This window comes from Drosophila serrata, unplaced genomic scaffold (genome assembly GCF_035046125.1).
Source record: "Drosophila serrata isolate PLE 108 unplaced genomic scaffold, ASM3504612v1 contig_272, whole genome shotgun sequence".
Taxonomy (NCBI): domain Eukaryota; kingdom Metazoa; phylum Arthropoda; class Insecta; order Diptera; family Drosophilidae; genus Drosophila; species Drosophila serrata.
Window position 1 is genome coordinate 10,953,739 of NW_028257170.1, and position 17,809 is coordinate 10,971,547.

General features: G+C 39.2%; 3 protein-coding genes across 5 annotated transcripts; 1 reads left to right on the forward strand and 2 right to left on the reverse strand.

Annotated features, from left to right (window-relative positions):
* Positions 1 to 2,634: 2,634 nt before the first annotated feature.
* Positions 2,635 to 15,084, reverse strand: NaPi-III (Na[+]-dependent inorganic phosphate cotransporter type III). 3 transcript variants are annotated; one of them, XM_020960495.2, is made up of 7 exons: positions 14,962 to 15,084; positions 8,443 to 8,495; positions 7,308 to 8,360; positions 6,620 to 7,216; positions 4,466 to 4,845; positions 3,825 to 4,333; positions 2,635 to 3,652 (listed from the first exon to the last, which is right to left on the reverse strand). In XM_020960495.2, exons 3-7 carry the CDS (start codon positions 7,498 to 7,500, stop codon positions 3,295 to 3,297), a joined length of 2,037 nt encoding a protein of 678 aa, XP_020816154.2. In that variant the 5' UTR covers positions 7,501 to 8,360; positions 8,443 to 8,495; positions 14,962 to 15,084; the 3' UTR covers positions 2,635 to 3,294. The 3 variants fall into 3 exon arrangements, with proteins under 3 accessions (XP_020816154.2, XP_086689888.1, XP_086689889.1); XM_086833762.1 differs by having other exon boundaries at positions 14,785 to 14,970; XM_086833763.1 differs by having other exon boundaries at positions 14,795 to 14,967.
* Positions 15,085 to 15,143: 59 nt separating this feature from the next.
* On the forward strand, positions 15,144 to 16,643 carry Ufd1 (ubiquitin fusion-degradation 1-like). Its single transcript, XM_020960207.2, has 2 exons — positions 15,144 to 15,685; positions 15,753 to 16,643. Exons 1-2 carry the CDS (start codon positions 15,352 to 15,354, stop codon positions 16,574 to 16,576), a joined length of 1,158 nt encoding a protein of 385 aa, XP_020815866.2. The 5' UTR covers positions 15,144 to 15,351; the 3' UTR covers positions 16,577 to 16,643.
* mRpL2 (mitochondrial ribosomal protein L2) lies at positions 16,578 to 17,753 on the reverse strand. The gene is made up of 2 exons (XM_020960208.2): positions 17,249 to 17,753; positions 16,578 to 17,045 (listed from the first exon to the last, which is right to left on the reverse strand). The coding sequence occupies exons 1-2, from the start codon at positions 17,724 to 17,726 to the stop codon at positions 16,627 to 16,629; spliced, it is 897 nt and encodes a 298-aa protein (XP_020815867.2). The 5' UTR covers positions 17,727 to 17,753; the 3' UTR covers positions 16,578 to 16,626.
* Positions 17,754 to 17,809: the final 56 nt, after the last annotated feature.

A 17,809-nucleotide genomic window follows, 5' to 3' on the forward strand; every position in this document is an offset into this window, starting at 1 on the left:
CAGCCGAGTCGATCTAGCCATGTCCGTCTGTCCTTCTGTCCTTCTGTTCGTCTGTCCGTCTGTCGGTCTGTCCGTTTCTAGTCTCTCAGTTTTAAAGTTATCTGAATGAAACTTTGTAGTTAGCCTTCTATATACTCTCACTCGTATATATGTCGGAACGGACCGGATGGGACGACTATATCATATAACTGCCATAGGAATGATCGGAAAATTTTTCCAAAAAAATTTTTAACTTTTTCAGTTTTCAATAGAATTGGATCAAATTTGAGATATAGCCATTTTACTATACTCTACAATTTTGCATAAAATTTTATGAAAATCGGACTACTATATCATTTAGCTCCCATAGGAACGATCGAGAAATTAATACAATTAAATTTATAACTTTTTCAGGTTTTAGCTGATTTTCATCAAATTTAAGGTATAGCCATTTTATATAAGTCTTAAATTTTATGTCAAATTTCATGAAAATCGGACGACTATATCATATAGGTGCCATACAAAAGATCGTTTGATGTGGAGGAAAAATGCAAATCAGTGAATGTAAAACTGCAAATATAAGTATTACTTCATTGTTTTTTAACACAAATATATATAATTTAAATTGTATGGATTCCTATTCATAGAAGTTCTATATGCAAGGGTATATAAACTTCGGCGTGCCGAAGTTAGCTCCTTTCTTGTTATTTATCAATTCAAATAATAAGCTAACGTTAGTCGTTTCGCCACATACAAAATTTATAAAGTGACCTTTCATAAAAATGTTGGTTATAATAGATCAAAAATTCAATGCAAGTATCAGTTGTTTTAGGTTCAGTTTTCTACGGAATTTCCTTATTAAGTTTTACACTACTCTCAACAAATTTGAAGAATTTAATTAGCACACCATTTCCTTAAACTTAGGTCTAATTGTCTATATATTTTGAACAATGAAACTTTTTTTTTAATGTAATATATTACTTTTATTAATTATTAACAGTATTTATACGAAATAGGTATAAATTTCGAAATAAAATCACCTACTGCAAGTCTAATATACGATATAAACAGGCGACGTAACACAAGCTAGTTGGGTCAAAATCGTAATTTTTAACGTTTGAAATCGAAAAAAAAAGATAAGATAAGGTAACATAAAACATGGAAGTATGTTTAAAATAAGGAAGTTGTACATTTGTTATATTTTTTCCCTATCGTTGCTCTAGTACCTCTCTAATATTGTTTCAAATTATATAAAACATAAACACCTCTTTAAGAGGTGAGTTGAAAGTGACGACACCTTGATAGCTATTAAAGCCTGACTTACATTTTAGTAACGACATTAATCACGTTAACCAAAAATAATTTGCAAATAATTTAACTTTTTTACAATTCGACAAGCTGGTAAGAAGTTTTATTGGAATGCTATATACTTTGCAGTTTAGTGTTAAAGGATATTTGGTGCAGACAGACAGTTTTTATTTCGAAAAAATAAAATTCACCAGATATCTAAAACTGAAACTGGGTATCATAATTATCTTGAACCAATTGATTTTCATAAACGATGCCTTTTTATTTATAAATTTTTACAATAGGACAATCATAAGCTGATTTATAATTTTGTGAGTATATAAAGACGAAGACTCTAGAGATATTCTAAGATATTACAGGCAATACGGTCTCTAATTTTTGGTTTTTCCCATTTTAAATCCAGCTTTCTTGAGTTTAATTAAATATTTGTACATCATATATCGCCAAAGCTGGCATTAAAGATTTCATCCAATTGTTCGGATGCTATTTAAAAAGACGGTCTGATGTCTGTTTCAACAACCCAGTTCTAAATTTCGATGGCACATCTTGAATCGCGACAAACAAGTACAAATTGTACTGTTTGCAAGGGACAAACAAGTCTAATAAATATCTTCCAATCCGTACGATTTCGGATATAAATACCCCGTCATCTCGCTGAAAATACATGTTGTAGTCCCAACAGTGTCAGAGACACACTTCATACACTCCAAGATGCGATCCCGGCTAGCTCTCTTCCTCGGCCTCGTGGCCCTCGTTGCGACTGCCTCGGCAGCCGACACTCCGACTGACCCAGCTGCTCCTGCCACGCCAACTGATCCAGCAACCGCCACCCCGACGGATCCTGCGGCCACTCCCACCACGGCCCCGACAACTGACCCAGCAACCACCGCCGCCAGCTCCTCTTCAGATGCCACCACCGTAGCTCCCACCACAACTCCCTCAACTTCTACTAAGAAGACACCGCAGAAACATAAATACCATGTACATAGGAAAATCAAAAGGCCGGCCGTTGTAAGGCGTAGACGGAGACGCGATGGTCGCCAAAGTACCAATGGCAGGCGCCGCAGGAGATCCACCAGGATTTAATCCAATTGAATTCGAACCCCACAGACTCAAAGGATTTGACTAAACGACACAATGCAATCACCTTACGCTTCTGTTACTTAAATTTTACTTACAAATACATTTACTTATAGTCGCAATATTAAATGAAGTCAGTTAATTGTTCCTCGGTTGGCGGGTTCTATGATTAGACTGTATGGGATATACAGTTCACATGGCCAAAAAACTGTTAAGTATATTAAAACGTTTGAAATTCAAACTTTGAATGTTGTAAGGAAAGAGATGTTTTAGTGTCATAACTTTGTATTTATTTTTCGTAAATCTACATAGTGAAATACTTTACGAACTGGCTCTCAATGGAATGTAAATTTAAGACGGACTGGAGAGCCTCGTTAATTGTATTTTGGAATAATATTTAACCGAAGCAAAAAAGGACATTTTACAATGAACGATCGAGTTGCATTCCGAGACTCTTCAGTCACTTGAGTTTAATCTGGTCGTCAGCGTTTTATATAAACAATCTTGGTTGTTGTACATAGTTTGTATTTTATTCAAGTGTTTTGCTCTGCTCTATTAATGGATATAATTGCAATTATAAAATATATTGAGTGGGTTCGGACCAGGTCTACAAAATCTTGAGTGGAGTTGGGATGCGAAAAAAAATTCGACGGGTAAACTATAAAATCAAATCACGGCATTACATATTAAATAATAATAATATCAGTTAGGTTCAGAGAAGTTCTATGACCTAAACACAATGTTTTAGTTACGCGAGTTTAGTAATTTTGTTAAGACTTTTCACTTTTCCTTGTGTGTTGTTTCTCTTGCGTGTTTAATCTTAAGCTTTGTGTTTTCCAACTTGTACAATTACGAAACGTTACTTTAGTTTTGCAACTACAATTAATAATTGAATGGCACGCTCTGACCGCATCCTCGATCTCCCCTCTAGGCCTGGCCCATATCGTCAACAGCAATGGCACAGAGCACATACATCATTCCGGCGCTAAGCAGAGCCGTAACCGGTACTGTCACAATCCAGGCATAGGCAATATTACGGAACAGGTGCCAGTCGACACTGCCATCTTCCATTGGCGCGGCAGTTGGATGGTCCTGCGCCTCCTTCTCCAGTCCGGGCTGTTGCATCTGATCCTGTTCATTCGGCTTTCCTTTCTTGCGACCCGCTGCACTTACGTGACCCACGAAAACCACCGAACCGACCTTGCAGTGAGTGGTCGAAATGGGCAAGCCAATTTTGCTGGCCAGCAGTACGGTAATGGCAGCTCCAATTTCAATTGTGAAGCCACTGTAAAAAATAAAATTTAAAATTAATACAGTATTTAGCATGATTTGTCTTCCCATCTGATTAATGTTTAAATTTATGATAATGGCGACAATATTCGTTGTTGCATTGTTTTATTTTACATTAATTTGGGACACCGCCACCCCGTTTAGAGATAAAATCAATGAAAACTCACGTCGATGAGGTAATTTTGGTGAGGTCATTGCCAATGGTCTCGATGACACGCCTTCCCCAGAGCCAGAGACCCACGGAGATGCCGATACCGCCGTAAATAAGTATGTAGATGGGACTTTCCGCCCGCTGCATAACTGAGCCCTCGCGATAGATCATGTACAGGGCAATAAGTGGGCCTATGGCATTGCTCACATCATTGCCGCCGTGCGCGAAGCTTCCAAAGGTGGCCGTCAGGATCTGGAGGAACGAGAAAAGCATTGAGATCTCCTGGGTCTCCTCGCCGCCGCTAGTCCTTCGTCCGTCCGCAGCCGCCGCCCGCTTAAATTCGTCCTCTTGCTCATTCAAGGCCTCCTTGCTCTCGATAAGCGGCACCTTGCTTGAATTGGGCGATAGTGTGGAACTGATCATCAAGTCCAGGCTGCCGCCGCTCTCCACCACTTGCAGATTGTTGTTGGTGGCCTTGGCACCAGCACCAACTCCCACATCCATACCGCCTACGTTTCCCTTGTGCTGCAATTGCAAATTAGAAATAAGATGCGTCTATTAGTAAATATTTTCTACTTAAAAAAAATTATATCTATGTCAAGCTTAGTTTATAAAATAATTTACTAGTAGGAAACCTGTAATGAGTTTCGCTTGTACCTTTGGCTCCTCTTTGGGCGATTGTACCCGCTTAAAGCACTCCTGCAACTTGCGTCCGTTCATCTGCTGCTGGTGTTGCTGCTGCTGCTGCTCGTCTATGAAGTTCAGGCTAGTGATGGTCAGATCGGTGTTGTCCAGGCTGGCCTTGCCCAAAAGATCCTCAGCCTTCTTGATCAACTGCGGGTCGATCTTGTACTCCTCGCCGAGCGCATTGTTGTTCTTGGCGGCCAGGCCGTAGGGAGCCAGCTTAAAGGTCTTGGGCGTGTTATCGCTTAGCGAGACCAGCTCCGTGATCTCTGCAATGGCTGGCAAGGGCTTACCCTCGCTGACCAACGAGAGGGGTCGGCGCTGCTTCTTGGGACTGCCCGAAGGCGATGATTCTGAAGAATAAAAAGAAATATGCGATTAATTGATATTTGATTTAATATATCTTGTAATATAATTTGAAAAGGTTAACAATCTATTTCAGAAATTAGTTTTGCAACATATCGAATATATAATTCTTGTTAAATTTGATATTTTTCGATATTTCAAATTCGATATTTAGTTCAGGATATTTCGAATATCATAACCAACTTTTTATCTCGATTTATATACTTAGTAGAAGAGATGGGAAATCGATAACAATACCAATACAATCGACTCGCAAGAATGACCATAAAGTCGAAGAGAAAAACTAGTCTAAATCGCATCTTTTCTAAGACAGGCCCGTGAATAGTCGAAATCGTACTTGTTAGGCCATGTTTTGCACTAGTTTGTTTTGAGCAAACGTCTTGTGCTCATGTTTGCTTATTCGCTATTTACCATTTGATGCCTAAATGTATACAGGCTGTGAAAACAAAGATCGACATCATTATACCATTGTCTTTCTGAATAAATTTTGCCAACAAAACAATTTAACAATTTAATTTAAGCAATTTAAGAGTCCGAAATGCAAGATTAGTAGCTCTTCTCTGTTTAATATTACAGTCGAGTCCCGATAATTCGAAATGGCAAGGGGATCACTTTTTTTACGAATTAGACGGGAATTCGATTTATCGAGATTTCTATTTAATGGGGCTCAAAAATGAAAGAGTCGAATAAACGGGGTTTATAAGATTAAATAAGATAAGATAAGAAAAACGAAGGTTAAAGGAACGAAAATAACAAAGTAAAAATAAAAGACGAGAGTGTTGATAGATTAAAATTATAGAAAACGGAATTCAAGCTTGAGGTTATTTGAGTAATAGTAGTCTGTTAGTAACTTTCAGATTTATGGAAGAATCTTTTTATTATAAAATTGTGTTGGCATAAAAAAAAGTGTCTGTAAATAATTTTTGATATTTTAATTAAAATTAAATTAAATTAAAATTAAACAAACATTATAAGTATGTACAAAACAATAACATAAAATTATAGTAACAAAAAATTAAACAATTAAGCAGAAACATTAAATTATAAAAAACGAAAATTCAAGCTTTAAAATAATTGGTAATTTTTGATTGCTTTGGTCACTTTCAGAATTATTGGGACAAAGCTTCAAACTTTCCAAAATTGGCTTGCATTATCAAAACTAACTCTTTTTTCTGTAGAATTGCATGTTATTGTTGATGGAGCGACATCGAATTGTTTTGCCACCTCAATTTTCTTTGTTCCAATTATCAATCGCCGAAATAATGCTTTGTTTTTGCGCGATTGGTAACGTCTTTTGCGTACGTTTTTGTGACATTTTCACAGAACGATGTTACTCTCCGAAAAAAAATCAGCAAACTAAAAGAAAGCAGCGAGAGAAACACAAAATTCATAATGCATAGCGACATAAAGCGGCATTGCTGTATGCAAAATCTAACGGTGCTTTAATTACAAAAAAATTCGCATCGCATTACGATTTATAAGAGGTTACGAAAATTATAAGAGGTTCAATATTCATTGCGTTGAGCCGAATAATACGAATTAATGAGGGGACCAAAATGTATGGAATTTTTACGAATTAACGAGTTTTTTTCAAGGGGAAAGAATTTTTTACGAATTATCGCGATTTTCAATTTAGCGGGGTACGAATTATCGGGATTAGACTGTATTTAAAATTAGGTCTTTTATTACGTCTAGATCTGTATGTTGCTATGCTGAACCTGGGTTACGATTTCTATGATATTTATTTCTTGATCAACTTACCGACAGAGTCCTCGAAGTTAAACTTGACCGGATTCTCGGCGCGCAATCGTTTGGCGATCTTACGGCGCTGTAGCGGAACGATCACAATCTGCGTGAGCAGAGCTACCAGCAACGAAAGACCAAGGCTGACAACCACCGCTATCCAAGTTGGGATGTTGTCCATGTAGAGCAGCTTAGGTCCGTCTAGCACTACGCTTATCACATTGATAAAGAACGTCACGCCGTAGAAGATGGGCAAGGAACGGAAGCCCGCCTTCAGCGGCTCTTGGGCGCGCAGAATGAAGCGTCTTATGGCCAGGAAAAGAAGGATGCTCACAATACCACTCATCACTGGCGAGATGAACCAAGAACCAACGATCGTACCCAGCGTGGACCATTTCAGACCCTGGACGCCACGCGCCACCAGTGAGAAGCCGATTGTGGAGCCCACGATGCTGTGCGTACCCGAAATGGGCAGCTTCAAGAAGGTAGCAACCAGCAGCCACACGGCACTGCTGGCTAAAGCAGAGACGCATCCCAGCATTAGCACCTCCTCGGCGCCCTCGTACAAGCCCACTTCCAGGATTCCTTTGCGCATGGTGTCTGACACCTTGTAGCCTGCAAAGAATGAAAATCTTAGTAATCTCGCAAGATAAGGTCTTTAACAAAATAAATTCATATGCTTTATTAAATGTATTTAGTTACTTACCAATCAGAACTGCCCCCGAAATCTCGCATATGGTGGCCAGAACACAGGCCTGACGGATGGTGAGGACCCCGGAGCCGACACTGGTGCCAAAAGAATTGGCCACGTCGTTGGCACCGATACCGAAGGCCAGAATGAACGCGATCATAAAGCCGATGACCACCATCCATAATAGATCCGGCGAAAAGCTCTCCATGTTGCCGTTTGTGATGTTGTTACGTTGTTTGGTGTTAAATGTAATTCAAAACTCTCTATCTTTCTCTGTGTCTCCTGTCCAAGCCTCTAAACTCTTCAACTCTAACTAAATACTGAGTACTATCCCTGCCTTTTCCTCTTCTTCTTTAAAACCGAAACTCAAGATCTTTATGTATTGTTTGTGTGTGGGGGGTATTTGCGAATTTAACTGTGATGTGGTTTTGTAAATGACTTAAATTGTGCAAAACAATCGTTCAAAACTTATAAAATACAAGACTACGAGTAACAAATGAGGGTCGAAACAAAAAATTCAAATTGGTTAATAAGTGAGAAATTCGTTTCAAATATTCTCTAAACAGCCATATTTGCGCTTAAACTTCATTGTCGTTATTTTCATAATGAAAATTGGGCAACAACTCGCCGCTTGGAACTCGCACGGTGCGAAGCCTGGGTGACTTAATTAATTATTTCCCTGAATAAAGCGATCTCCGCTCTTTCACTTCAAAAGCTGAGGACCAGCTCTGCCGCAAAAGTATGCAATAAGTAAAAAAAAAAAAGTAAAAATGATGTACAATTAAACGCGGACTAAACAAACACACAAAAGAAATAGACTCGTAAATTAAAAACCTCCTCGCCCTGACGAATCCCTGCTGTTATTGTTGCTGCTATCGTTTACAGGCACAACATCAACTCCACTTGCATTCATTTAATCCTCGGATGGCTCTCCTCTAGCAATTGTTGGAATTAAACGACAGTTGTTGATGTTGTTGAGTAAGTGGATAATAGTGTTGTTGTGTGTTGTTATTACTAATAAGTTTCTTGTTATGTTGAGTAGGAGTTAAAAATTGTCGAGTTGGCAAACTGTGAAAAAGTAAAAGGAATATTAAAAATAAAACAACCGATTTAAAGGTGTACTCCTCTTATATAAATAAGCCGAACTTACCTGACGTTTGGGGTAGCAAAGTTGTTTCCACCATAGAAAATTATTCACCATGTCTGCAAAAAAAATATAAGGAAAACATTCTTTTAATAATACAGGATATTTAAAATAAATTTTAATCCAAGCATTACTGACAAATACCTGATGACAACTAAAAACTCTTTAAACCGAAAATGGTTTTAGAACCGCCTCCATCAACAATCAATTCAAACCGGTCAAAACAGCCGGGATTTAGTTTTCAAAAGAACCGTGCGTATCGCAAGTATTGAAATCGATATCGAAATATAATAGATGGCCAAAAATTTAGTTTCACTATGGAAAAGTTTGACATTTTGAAATGTAAAATATAGAAATACTAAACTTAATTTAGCTTTTGAGTTTATTACACATTTAAACTATATATCCATTCAACAATTATAGTTTATAAAACATTTAGTTTTATCGTAAACATATCGACGAGAATATGAATATATCGACAAAAATATAAATACACACATCAATAATAATACAAGGATATCGACAAAACTATAAAAATCTACTTTGTGTATTCACAAAATTTTAATAACGCAAAATATGACCAAATTGAAATGTTATTAGGTATTTGGATGATTTTTAAATTCATAGCTATTTTCAGCAATCAATTTCTTATGCAAATTAAAGGAAAATTGCTTGAAATCATTATATAAGTTGTATTCTTCATATAAAAACATTTAACAACCATTTAGTGGTGCTAAACTAAGATCGACATATAATATATATTTTTAAATCGCTTAGAATGAAACGCACTGTACGCTGATGCATCAAGTAATTTCCATTTTCACTCGATTTGCGTGTGCGCTCATCGTTTTTGAGCTACTTTTAACCGGTAACGAGCGGAACACAAGCTATCAATGAATGGGTTTTCCAATTGAAATTGAATTGTTTGAAATTGTGTTTGTGTGTGTTGTCCAGTTTTTCCTTAATTTGTTTATTTCGCGGTACAGCTGGACAAAAGCACGTGGCCGGATCTTATGGTAGGGCGTGCTGTGCGACAATTCAAATGAAAATGAAAAATCGCAATTGAAAATTCGTAATTGTAGCCTGCCGTTGTTATTGTTATTATTGTCCAGACTGTGTGCAAGTGATGCAATGTTATGTTATTTTCATTGTTTACAATAATCATCATTGATCAAAGACTGCTCTTTAAATTTATCATTTATCTTCAGAATAGATTTAATTTTTATATAACTCACATTACATTTCCTCTAATATATTATTGAGACTTAAGTATGTAGTAATTAGGTAATTTTATATAAAGAACCTGAATTATTAAATGTTTACAAATGATACACCGTCTTCCAGAAACAAAAACCTATAAACATTTGCCGTTATTTCACACACTCACCACAAACAAACAAAGAATAAACACATTGACATTGACGCGAATATAAGAGCCGAGAACCCCGGACATCCCTCGCAGAAAACAAGTGGAAGACAAATGACGCCAAGAGGGTGCTGCGTGGAGGTCAGAGAATAGCGGATAGACCCCTGGAGCTGGGGCTGGAGCTGGGGCTGGGGCAAGTGTAACCAGGACAATGGCTGACACCGCGGCTTGGCAAGGTCGCCACGCTCTATGCCGTTTATGCCATGACGTATGGTTGCGAAATTTCTATATTTGCGTGCTACATTCACCGGCTCTCTGCCCCCTCTAAAAAAGCACATTTCCCATTTTCACAATGAAAATGGGAAGGAAACAATCATAGTTTTATGGTAATAGCCTACAATTTTGTTGCGTATTTTGAACTTTTGAACTATAAATAAAGAAAGCACGCAAAGTGGTCAGGTTTTCGGTCTTTGAAAAGCTAATTCTGAAGAGAGAATATCTATAGAGACTTATTTGGAATCAAATAATATTAATTATACATATAATTAAATTTAACATCTAATAAAATAAAGCCCCATCCCAAGACATCTGTACTGCTTCTTCTGATTAAGTTTGTTTTAAGCAAATGTAACTCGATATAATTTATTTACTTAATTTTAATGAGCAACCCTAGTGTCCGTACGTAACTTCCTTGCTCAATAAATCAATTCACGCACTTAGTCCAATACAAAATAATAGTTATTGCCTGGTAGATGGACAGTTGGTAATTAAATTGAACCCTTAAGACCGAGGAGGTCGACTTTGAGCTGGACAATCAATGGGCAGGCCGCCTCCCGCCTCCTGGCTTCAGGTTTTACTATTGCCATTGCATGTCATGGAAATAGAAAATTAAACTGGATTGAATGGCATGTGCAAAATAACAACAGATGACCCAAGAAAAGGTATACTAGTAGAAGAGAGAGGTGTGTGCATATATGCTAGAGGTGAGGAGCTTATATAACTATCACCATACAAGTGGAACATTTATATATTAAAGTGTATACAAAAGTTGCATTATTGAACGGTAAAGTTACTAGTTAATTTCAATATTATTGTATTTTTCTTTAAATCAAACAATTGTCGTTCTTACAGTCGTTCTTTCAGTGCACCTGCCGCGTCACCGACAGCCTTGACATTGCCTGCCGCCTACCAACTGCAATTTCCATGGCCGCTTCAAATAGTAAACTGCATTTAATATTGATTTAATTTGCCGCACTGTCCCAAGGACGGATCAGACCGAAACAGCCTGGATAAAGACCTGTTACGGTTGTTTCCAGGGCGGACCAAGTCAACCCAATGCACTACCACCCCTAAAGCGATTTCCACTTGTTGTTGGTGGTGAATGTGTATGTAGCTCCCCGTTGGCTTTGCGATGGTGGGCTCACTTTTGCACATTATTGGGGTGGTTATTGCCGCAAGTTCAAGGTCATGCCGCCGCTGAATCCGGGGTAAGTTGTTTTAAATTAACACCGCCTGATCCAATTGCTGTCAAACTAGGCGAGCCCAGGCTCTGGCCCGTAAAAGGTTTCACTTTAGGGAACAAGCTTAGTTGCTCACTTTTTCAATGAGTGAGTTCACCAAGTTCTTACAGTACCAATTCCTTGCTAAATATTTTACTTTGCTTCAGTTTCTTCCTTACTTGCTCTTTTCATGATCTATGAATCTATAGCACTAAAAGATACATTTTTAATATACAAATTTAACAATAAAAAAACTCTTTCGGATTTAGAGCCAGTAAACCTATTGCAAATCTGGATAGTTGAACAATAATAGAATTAAGTAATATAACTTTAAGTGAACCATCCTAATAGTGAACAAACTATTTGTTTTCTTTGCTCCCTCACGAGAGCAACCCAATGCTGCCCCACACAGGGTATCCCGTTGCCCATTCCTATGCCAAGTAACCCAAAGCCGGTCCGATCCAATTGAAAGTGTTCCCTCAAGTGTGAAAGACGTACAAACAAATAATTAACAAACACGTGCAACAAACCATTGGCAAAAACAACAAGTTTGTAACCAAGAGAAACAAATATTACAAAATAGATATAAATATTAAATAAGTTACTAAATTAGATGTTTCTCATATATTAAACTTAAATGGTTTGAAAATGTATATATAATTAACTTTTATATTCCTTAAACTTTGAATATTATCTTGTTTCCGAATAAAAAAATATAGCGTCGTGGTCGACATATCCTTTACAGGATAAACCCGTATTATAATTAAATTTAATCATCATTCTATTAGTAATGAGTGTACAAGTATTTATCAATAAAACCGTTCAACTCTAATAAAATAAATTAAGAAAAGAAAACAATTTAAAAAAAGATGTTTGTATGGACCATTTTAAGATTTGTTCTACCTTTTACAATTCCTTTTATAATAACTGGGTTATTATATTGTTATTTTATGTCAAACATTTCCATCACGTGATGACTGTACCAATTTGAGTATTGAAAGAGCAAAATAATGCCAGCACGAGCATACTTTTTTTGCCTATTGCTTGTTATACTCATTATTTTCCAATTCTTTTCTGTTCTACCTTCTTAAAATTCATTCCAAGAGTTTGAACTTTGAGGCGGTTGTGGTTTTTTTTCTTATCCAAAAATAAAAATCACGAGTTTGTCGGCTGATTTTTAAAACGTGTGCACAAAAACAAAAAAACAACATCGCCGCGATTTAAGAACCAAAACAACAAAAGGCGCTTTTTGCTGCCTCATTGAATTTCGCATACATATGGCTGTATTTTTTTATATTTGTACATATGTACATATGTATGTTTGGACAAATGTGTATATACATATAAACATAGACTGGAATTGTTTACTGTACCATTTATATTTATATTGTATGTAGTAGATATAAAGAAACTATTCCCATTGAATAAATTTATGGGCCCCTGGCAACAGACTTATGTATAAGGTCATAAATCTTATTAATATTTATACCCTTTTCCAGCATTACAATTTTAGTTAGAAGAGAATTGAAGAGCATTTTAGATTAAACTACTTTCCAAACATTTTTTTTTGCATTAGTATATAATGATTATCATGACCAGCGAAAGAATCAAAGATTTATTCAACAAATATTTGTAGCCCCGTTATATTTCAAAATATTATTATAATTATGATTACGGCTTCTTACTATATATTATATTTATATTTATATGTATAGCTTTCCTAATCATGAATATAAGAAGTTGGCCGCTTTCTTTCATAACCTTAAAAACTAGAAAAGCGTTCTGGTTTTCAAAGTTTAAAGAAGTTGTTTTTTACGCGATTCTAAGTTTGACCCTTTTCGTTTTATTTTTCTAATTTTAAAAACTTTTCATTTGTGGAAACTTTAGGCTATGTTGTTATTGTCTCCAAAGTATACGCATTAGTGCTCCAATCAGTGGAAAAAACTCGAATAACTGATACTGATAATATCCTTGGAAGTACCTAGAGAGTTTGAGAGTCGCTTGTGCGGTGCATGCTGCAATAAGGAGACCATCAAGTCAGTCATTTCCACATACACACACACACACACCTTTCAAACGGCAGCGGCACTGTGTACACGCTATGACCTTGCAGGGTTGCTGCCACCCCAACGCCCGCCCACAACTCATCCGTGGCCGGGAGCAATCTGTTTAGTCGTGATATCATTCGCGCAGAAAAAGCCGATTTCTTCCAATTCGAAAATTGTTTGCTTGACGTAAGCAAACCGAATTGAGGTTCGGATTTGGTTCGAAAATATTATTTATTTTATTTCGATTTATTGTGCATCTTATACAGTTTTTGAGGCACTGTTGCAAAAGTACTCGCCGCACTGCTATTTCAAAACTTAAATACTTTCCGGGACGTTGGTCTATTTTGTTCCACTTCTGCTTGTTAAATTTAGTGCTCAGACGCAAAAAGCGTACGCTCCCCTCTCCTACGATATAATGTTGGACAGTGGGACATATCTGTCTATATCCTAATTATTCTTCATTGAATAATAATTATAGTTTAATTTTACATATTTCCTATATATTAAAAAACAACCAATGTTTTTTTTTTGACAAAGGTATCATTGTTGGTTTTCCGGGAGTCTTGCTAGATTTTAAAACCATCCCAAAAGTATGCAATTAGATACTAAAGTTAGGTCACAAATTCAAAGATTGGATTTTTTAAAGGTAATATTTTTAAGAAAACCGATCGTTATCTGACTTATAAACTACTTAGACTATGTAAAGGGGAAAATAATATATCAAAGAAAGGAATTTCACAATTTGATTTCATCAGGACATATCGTACTTCTTATGGTGAAATTAACAACTTATTAGAACCTTTCGTTAGACCACCACAATTCCAATAAGTAAATTACACACGAGATATGAACACTTCAGGAGGTAGATGTAAAGGACGAGAGAGAAGGGGAAGTTCGATTATGAATCATATATGTAAGGTTTGTGTTCCTCTTGTTGTTGGGCGAAAATAGAAAAAGAGAACGGGAGCGGAGCCGTCTGGAAGCTGCCAGAAGATATGAGAGCGGGAGAGTGCGCAGGGAAGTTGATTCTTTTTGTTTCGCCCTTTGTCGCATACGCTCTCTGCTCCTGCCTTGTTGTTGTTGGTGTTGTGTTTGTTGCTACTGCAGCTGCGAAGCAACAATAACGAACCACAACAGACTTGAAAACAGCTGCACATGGCGGCAGTGGCTCTCAAACTTTATGCAAAATATCGAAAGTAACTGTAACTGTACTCTCGCCGCAGCGGAAGACCTTACATTTTGGGAAAAAGTTTTTGTAAACGCCGCCGACCACCTCCCCCTAGCGCCGCCCGTTTTCTTTCACACCCAATCAGTTTCACAGCTTATTGATTTTTCTAGACACACATTTTCTCCTTTTGTTGTTTAAGACTCAAGTACAGCCGATCTGTTTCTTATTTGGCGTGGAGAAAATATTGGCGAAAATCTATTCACTCACACATACACACCCACGCGAAAACACGCGGCGCCAGCCAGACTACAAGGATACACAAGGATATACCACACACGCGCGCACTGAAAAGATTGCCAAGAGCGAATCCTGTGTGAAATTATCCACTGACAGCTGTGTACCAGATGCAAGAATTTTCCCATTCGATTTGGTATCGGTACTCACTTGAATAGCAGCACTTTTTCGAATCAATAACTCGTTGACTGAATTTATTTAAGCGGGACTATGTCGCGCGCAACCACCGGCTTAATAGTGTGACCGTCACCTGGCTGATAAAATATACCATCTGGCCGGACACACTGAAATATACCGTTTCTACAATCGAAAATTAAGACGAATGAGCTTTTAAGCTCATTGTGAAAACGTATTTATTGGTACTTATCTGATATTATCCGTCTCTTTAAAGGACCTAAACTATCAAGTTATTTACCGCAACTTCATAATTTAAAGCCAATGTATTTTTACATATTTGGTACTGTTGTTATAAACTTATTTCGGCACGCCGATGTCTGTATACCCTTGCTGATTCCCATTGATAATTAATAATCTATCTATATGTATATATGGATACTGAAGGTGTTAGTTTCTAGTATTAATATTATCCAGAGTTTGCCAAGCACGAATTTGGTTTATGCAACTACGGTCTCACTGGCCGTGACTTTAGGAAAAAACATAAACAGTCTGAGAAAAATAGAGACTGGGGGATCCAGCAGAAAATTGAGTCAGTTCAAGCGAGCCAGGAAAGGGCCAAGCACACACAGTATGTTCCATTTCAGCGGCTTCAACATGATGTTCCCAGAGGGGCGCAGTTTCCACGCTACGTATAAGTGCTTCTCCGTGTCAATGTTGCCCGGAAACGAACGATCCGACGTGGAAAAGGGTGGAAAGAGTGAGTGTCATACGGATATTTGGCAATCTGCCCTTGATAACCTCGAATTTTTCCACTTACCTTGCAGTTATTATGCCCTCCTCGGCGCTGGACACGCTCACCCGCCTGAATGTAGAGTACCCAATGCTGTTCAAGCTCACGAACGGCAAGAAGTCACGTTCCTCACACGCCGGCGTCCTCGAGTTCGTCGCCGACGAGGGTAAATGCTATCTGCCCTATTGGATGATGGACAATCTGCTGCTACAGGAAGGCGATATCCTCAATATCGAGAGCGTATCCCTGCCGGTGGCCACGTTCTCGAAGTTTCAGCCGCACAGCACGGACTTTCTGGACATTACCAACCCCAAAGCGGTGTTGGAGAACGCACTCCGCAACTTCGCTTGCTTGACTAAGGGCGATGTAATCGCCATCAAATACAACAAGAAAGTCTACGAGCTGTGCGTCCTGGAGACGAAGCCTGGAAATGCTGTCAGCATCATCGAGTGCGACATGAACGTGGAGTTTGAGGCTCCGGTGGGTTACAAGGATCACGCGGAAACGCAGGCCTCAGGCTCCGGTCAGAAGGGCTCCGCGGGCTCTGCGGCTGGTGAAGTCTCCGCCGGAGCTAATACAGTACTTGAGGAGGTGGTTGAAACCTTTAAAGGCTCTGGCGTACGCTTAGATGGCAAGAAGAAGAAGGAGAACCAGATGGAGACGCCGGTCCTTAAAAAGGTTCTGCCTCGCGGAGTTCCCGATTACGATTTTGAGTTTGGCCTGATCCGCTTTGACCGTAACATTCGACCCATCAGTGACAGGGGAAGCGAGGACGCCGCCGGAGCTGGTAACGCGGACGGATCGGACGCCGAGAGCTTCCACGGCACTGGATTTTCCATGAAGAAAACGCGCAAATAGCTCTAGTTCTAGTTGTATAATGTGTGAAACATAGAAATTAAACGAAAGCCTCACAGGGGCAGGGTCAGCCTGATGGCTTCTTCTTTAGGCGGTGCCGGCGGTGCTATCGTGGTCATGGGTGGCAGGCGGCGTATCTTCCTTCCGTGCTTGCCCTCCTTCCGCTTCCATAGACCAGATCGCGGACGATTGCCCAGTTCCCGCATGCGCTGTGCACTGCCCACATGCTCCTTGTTATGCTCTGTGTTTGACAGACGGCCCACAGTGGCCATGCAGGTGCGGTGGAAGGCGAACTCGCGCTTCGAGGGCAGCTGTACCACCACCTTGTCATCAAACTTGCGCAGGATGGTGCCAAAGGTTCCGGCGGCGTGGATCAAATGACACGCTTGGCCAGGATTTTTTTCCAGGCAGTGAATACGGGTTCCAACGGGCAAAGCTCCAAGCGGGTACGCATCGCCCTCGTTAGGACGCACTACAGGAATTACGAAATTTTGTTTGTAATAATTTAAATGAATAACGATTTATATTATATATTAAAAAAAAAACTAATTCTCTACCATCCTTTTTGTAATTATCATATAATTTCAACTCGCACTTTAAGACCAAATTATTTGTGTAATTTCGAAATATTTGATAGTTTGTAATACTTCATTGAACATAAGATCTCTTACTTACCCGGAATCCTTGGGATCACTCGCGAGGTCTTCAGAATATCGCCCGCCTTCATGTTCTCCGTGGCCAGAATGTACTTCAGCTCGTCGCCAACAGCCACCAAGGCCACCTTGGCCGTTCGACAGCCGTCGCGAAGCACCTCCAGCACCAACTCCTCGCTCGGCGCACCTTCCGGCGGACCGTCACGTACCCACTTGACCCATCGGTATTGCTGTTTGACGCCGCCGCCTATGCCCTTGGCCACCAGACGACCAGAGACAGGATCCCGGCCAGCCAGATGGGTGATTTTTAGTGGCTCCACCGTGTACTCCTCTGGAAAGTGCACGGTGCGCCGGAATTGTTGACCGGCGCCTGGCTTGGGCTTCTCTACTACTTTGGTTTTGCCTCGCCACTGCTGCAAGGCCACGGCTGCTGCATTGCCCAGCCGCTGCGGGGGCTGCAGGGTAAGGGCGGTGTTCAGCAGACGGGTCAGGCTCTGCATTTTTCGCTTAAAATTCCAAACTATTACAAAATCAAAAGGCGGCAGAACAGCTGACGCTCAGCGTTGCCACCAGTGGCCATGCG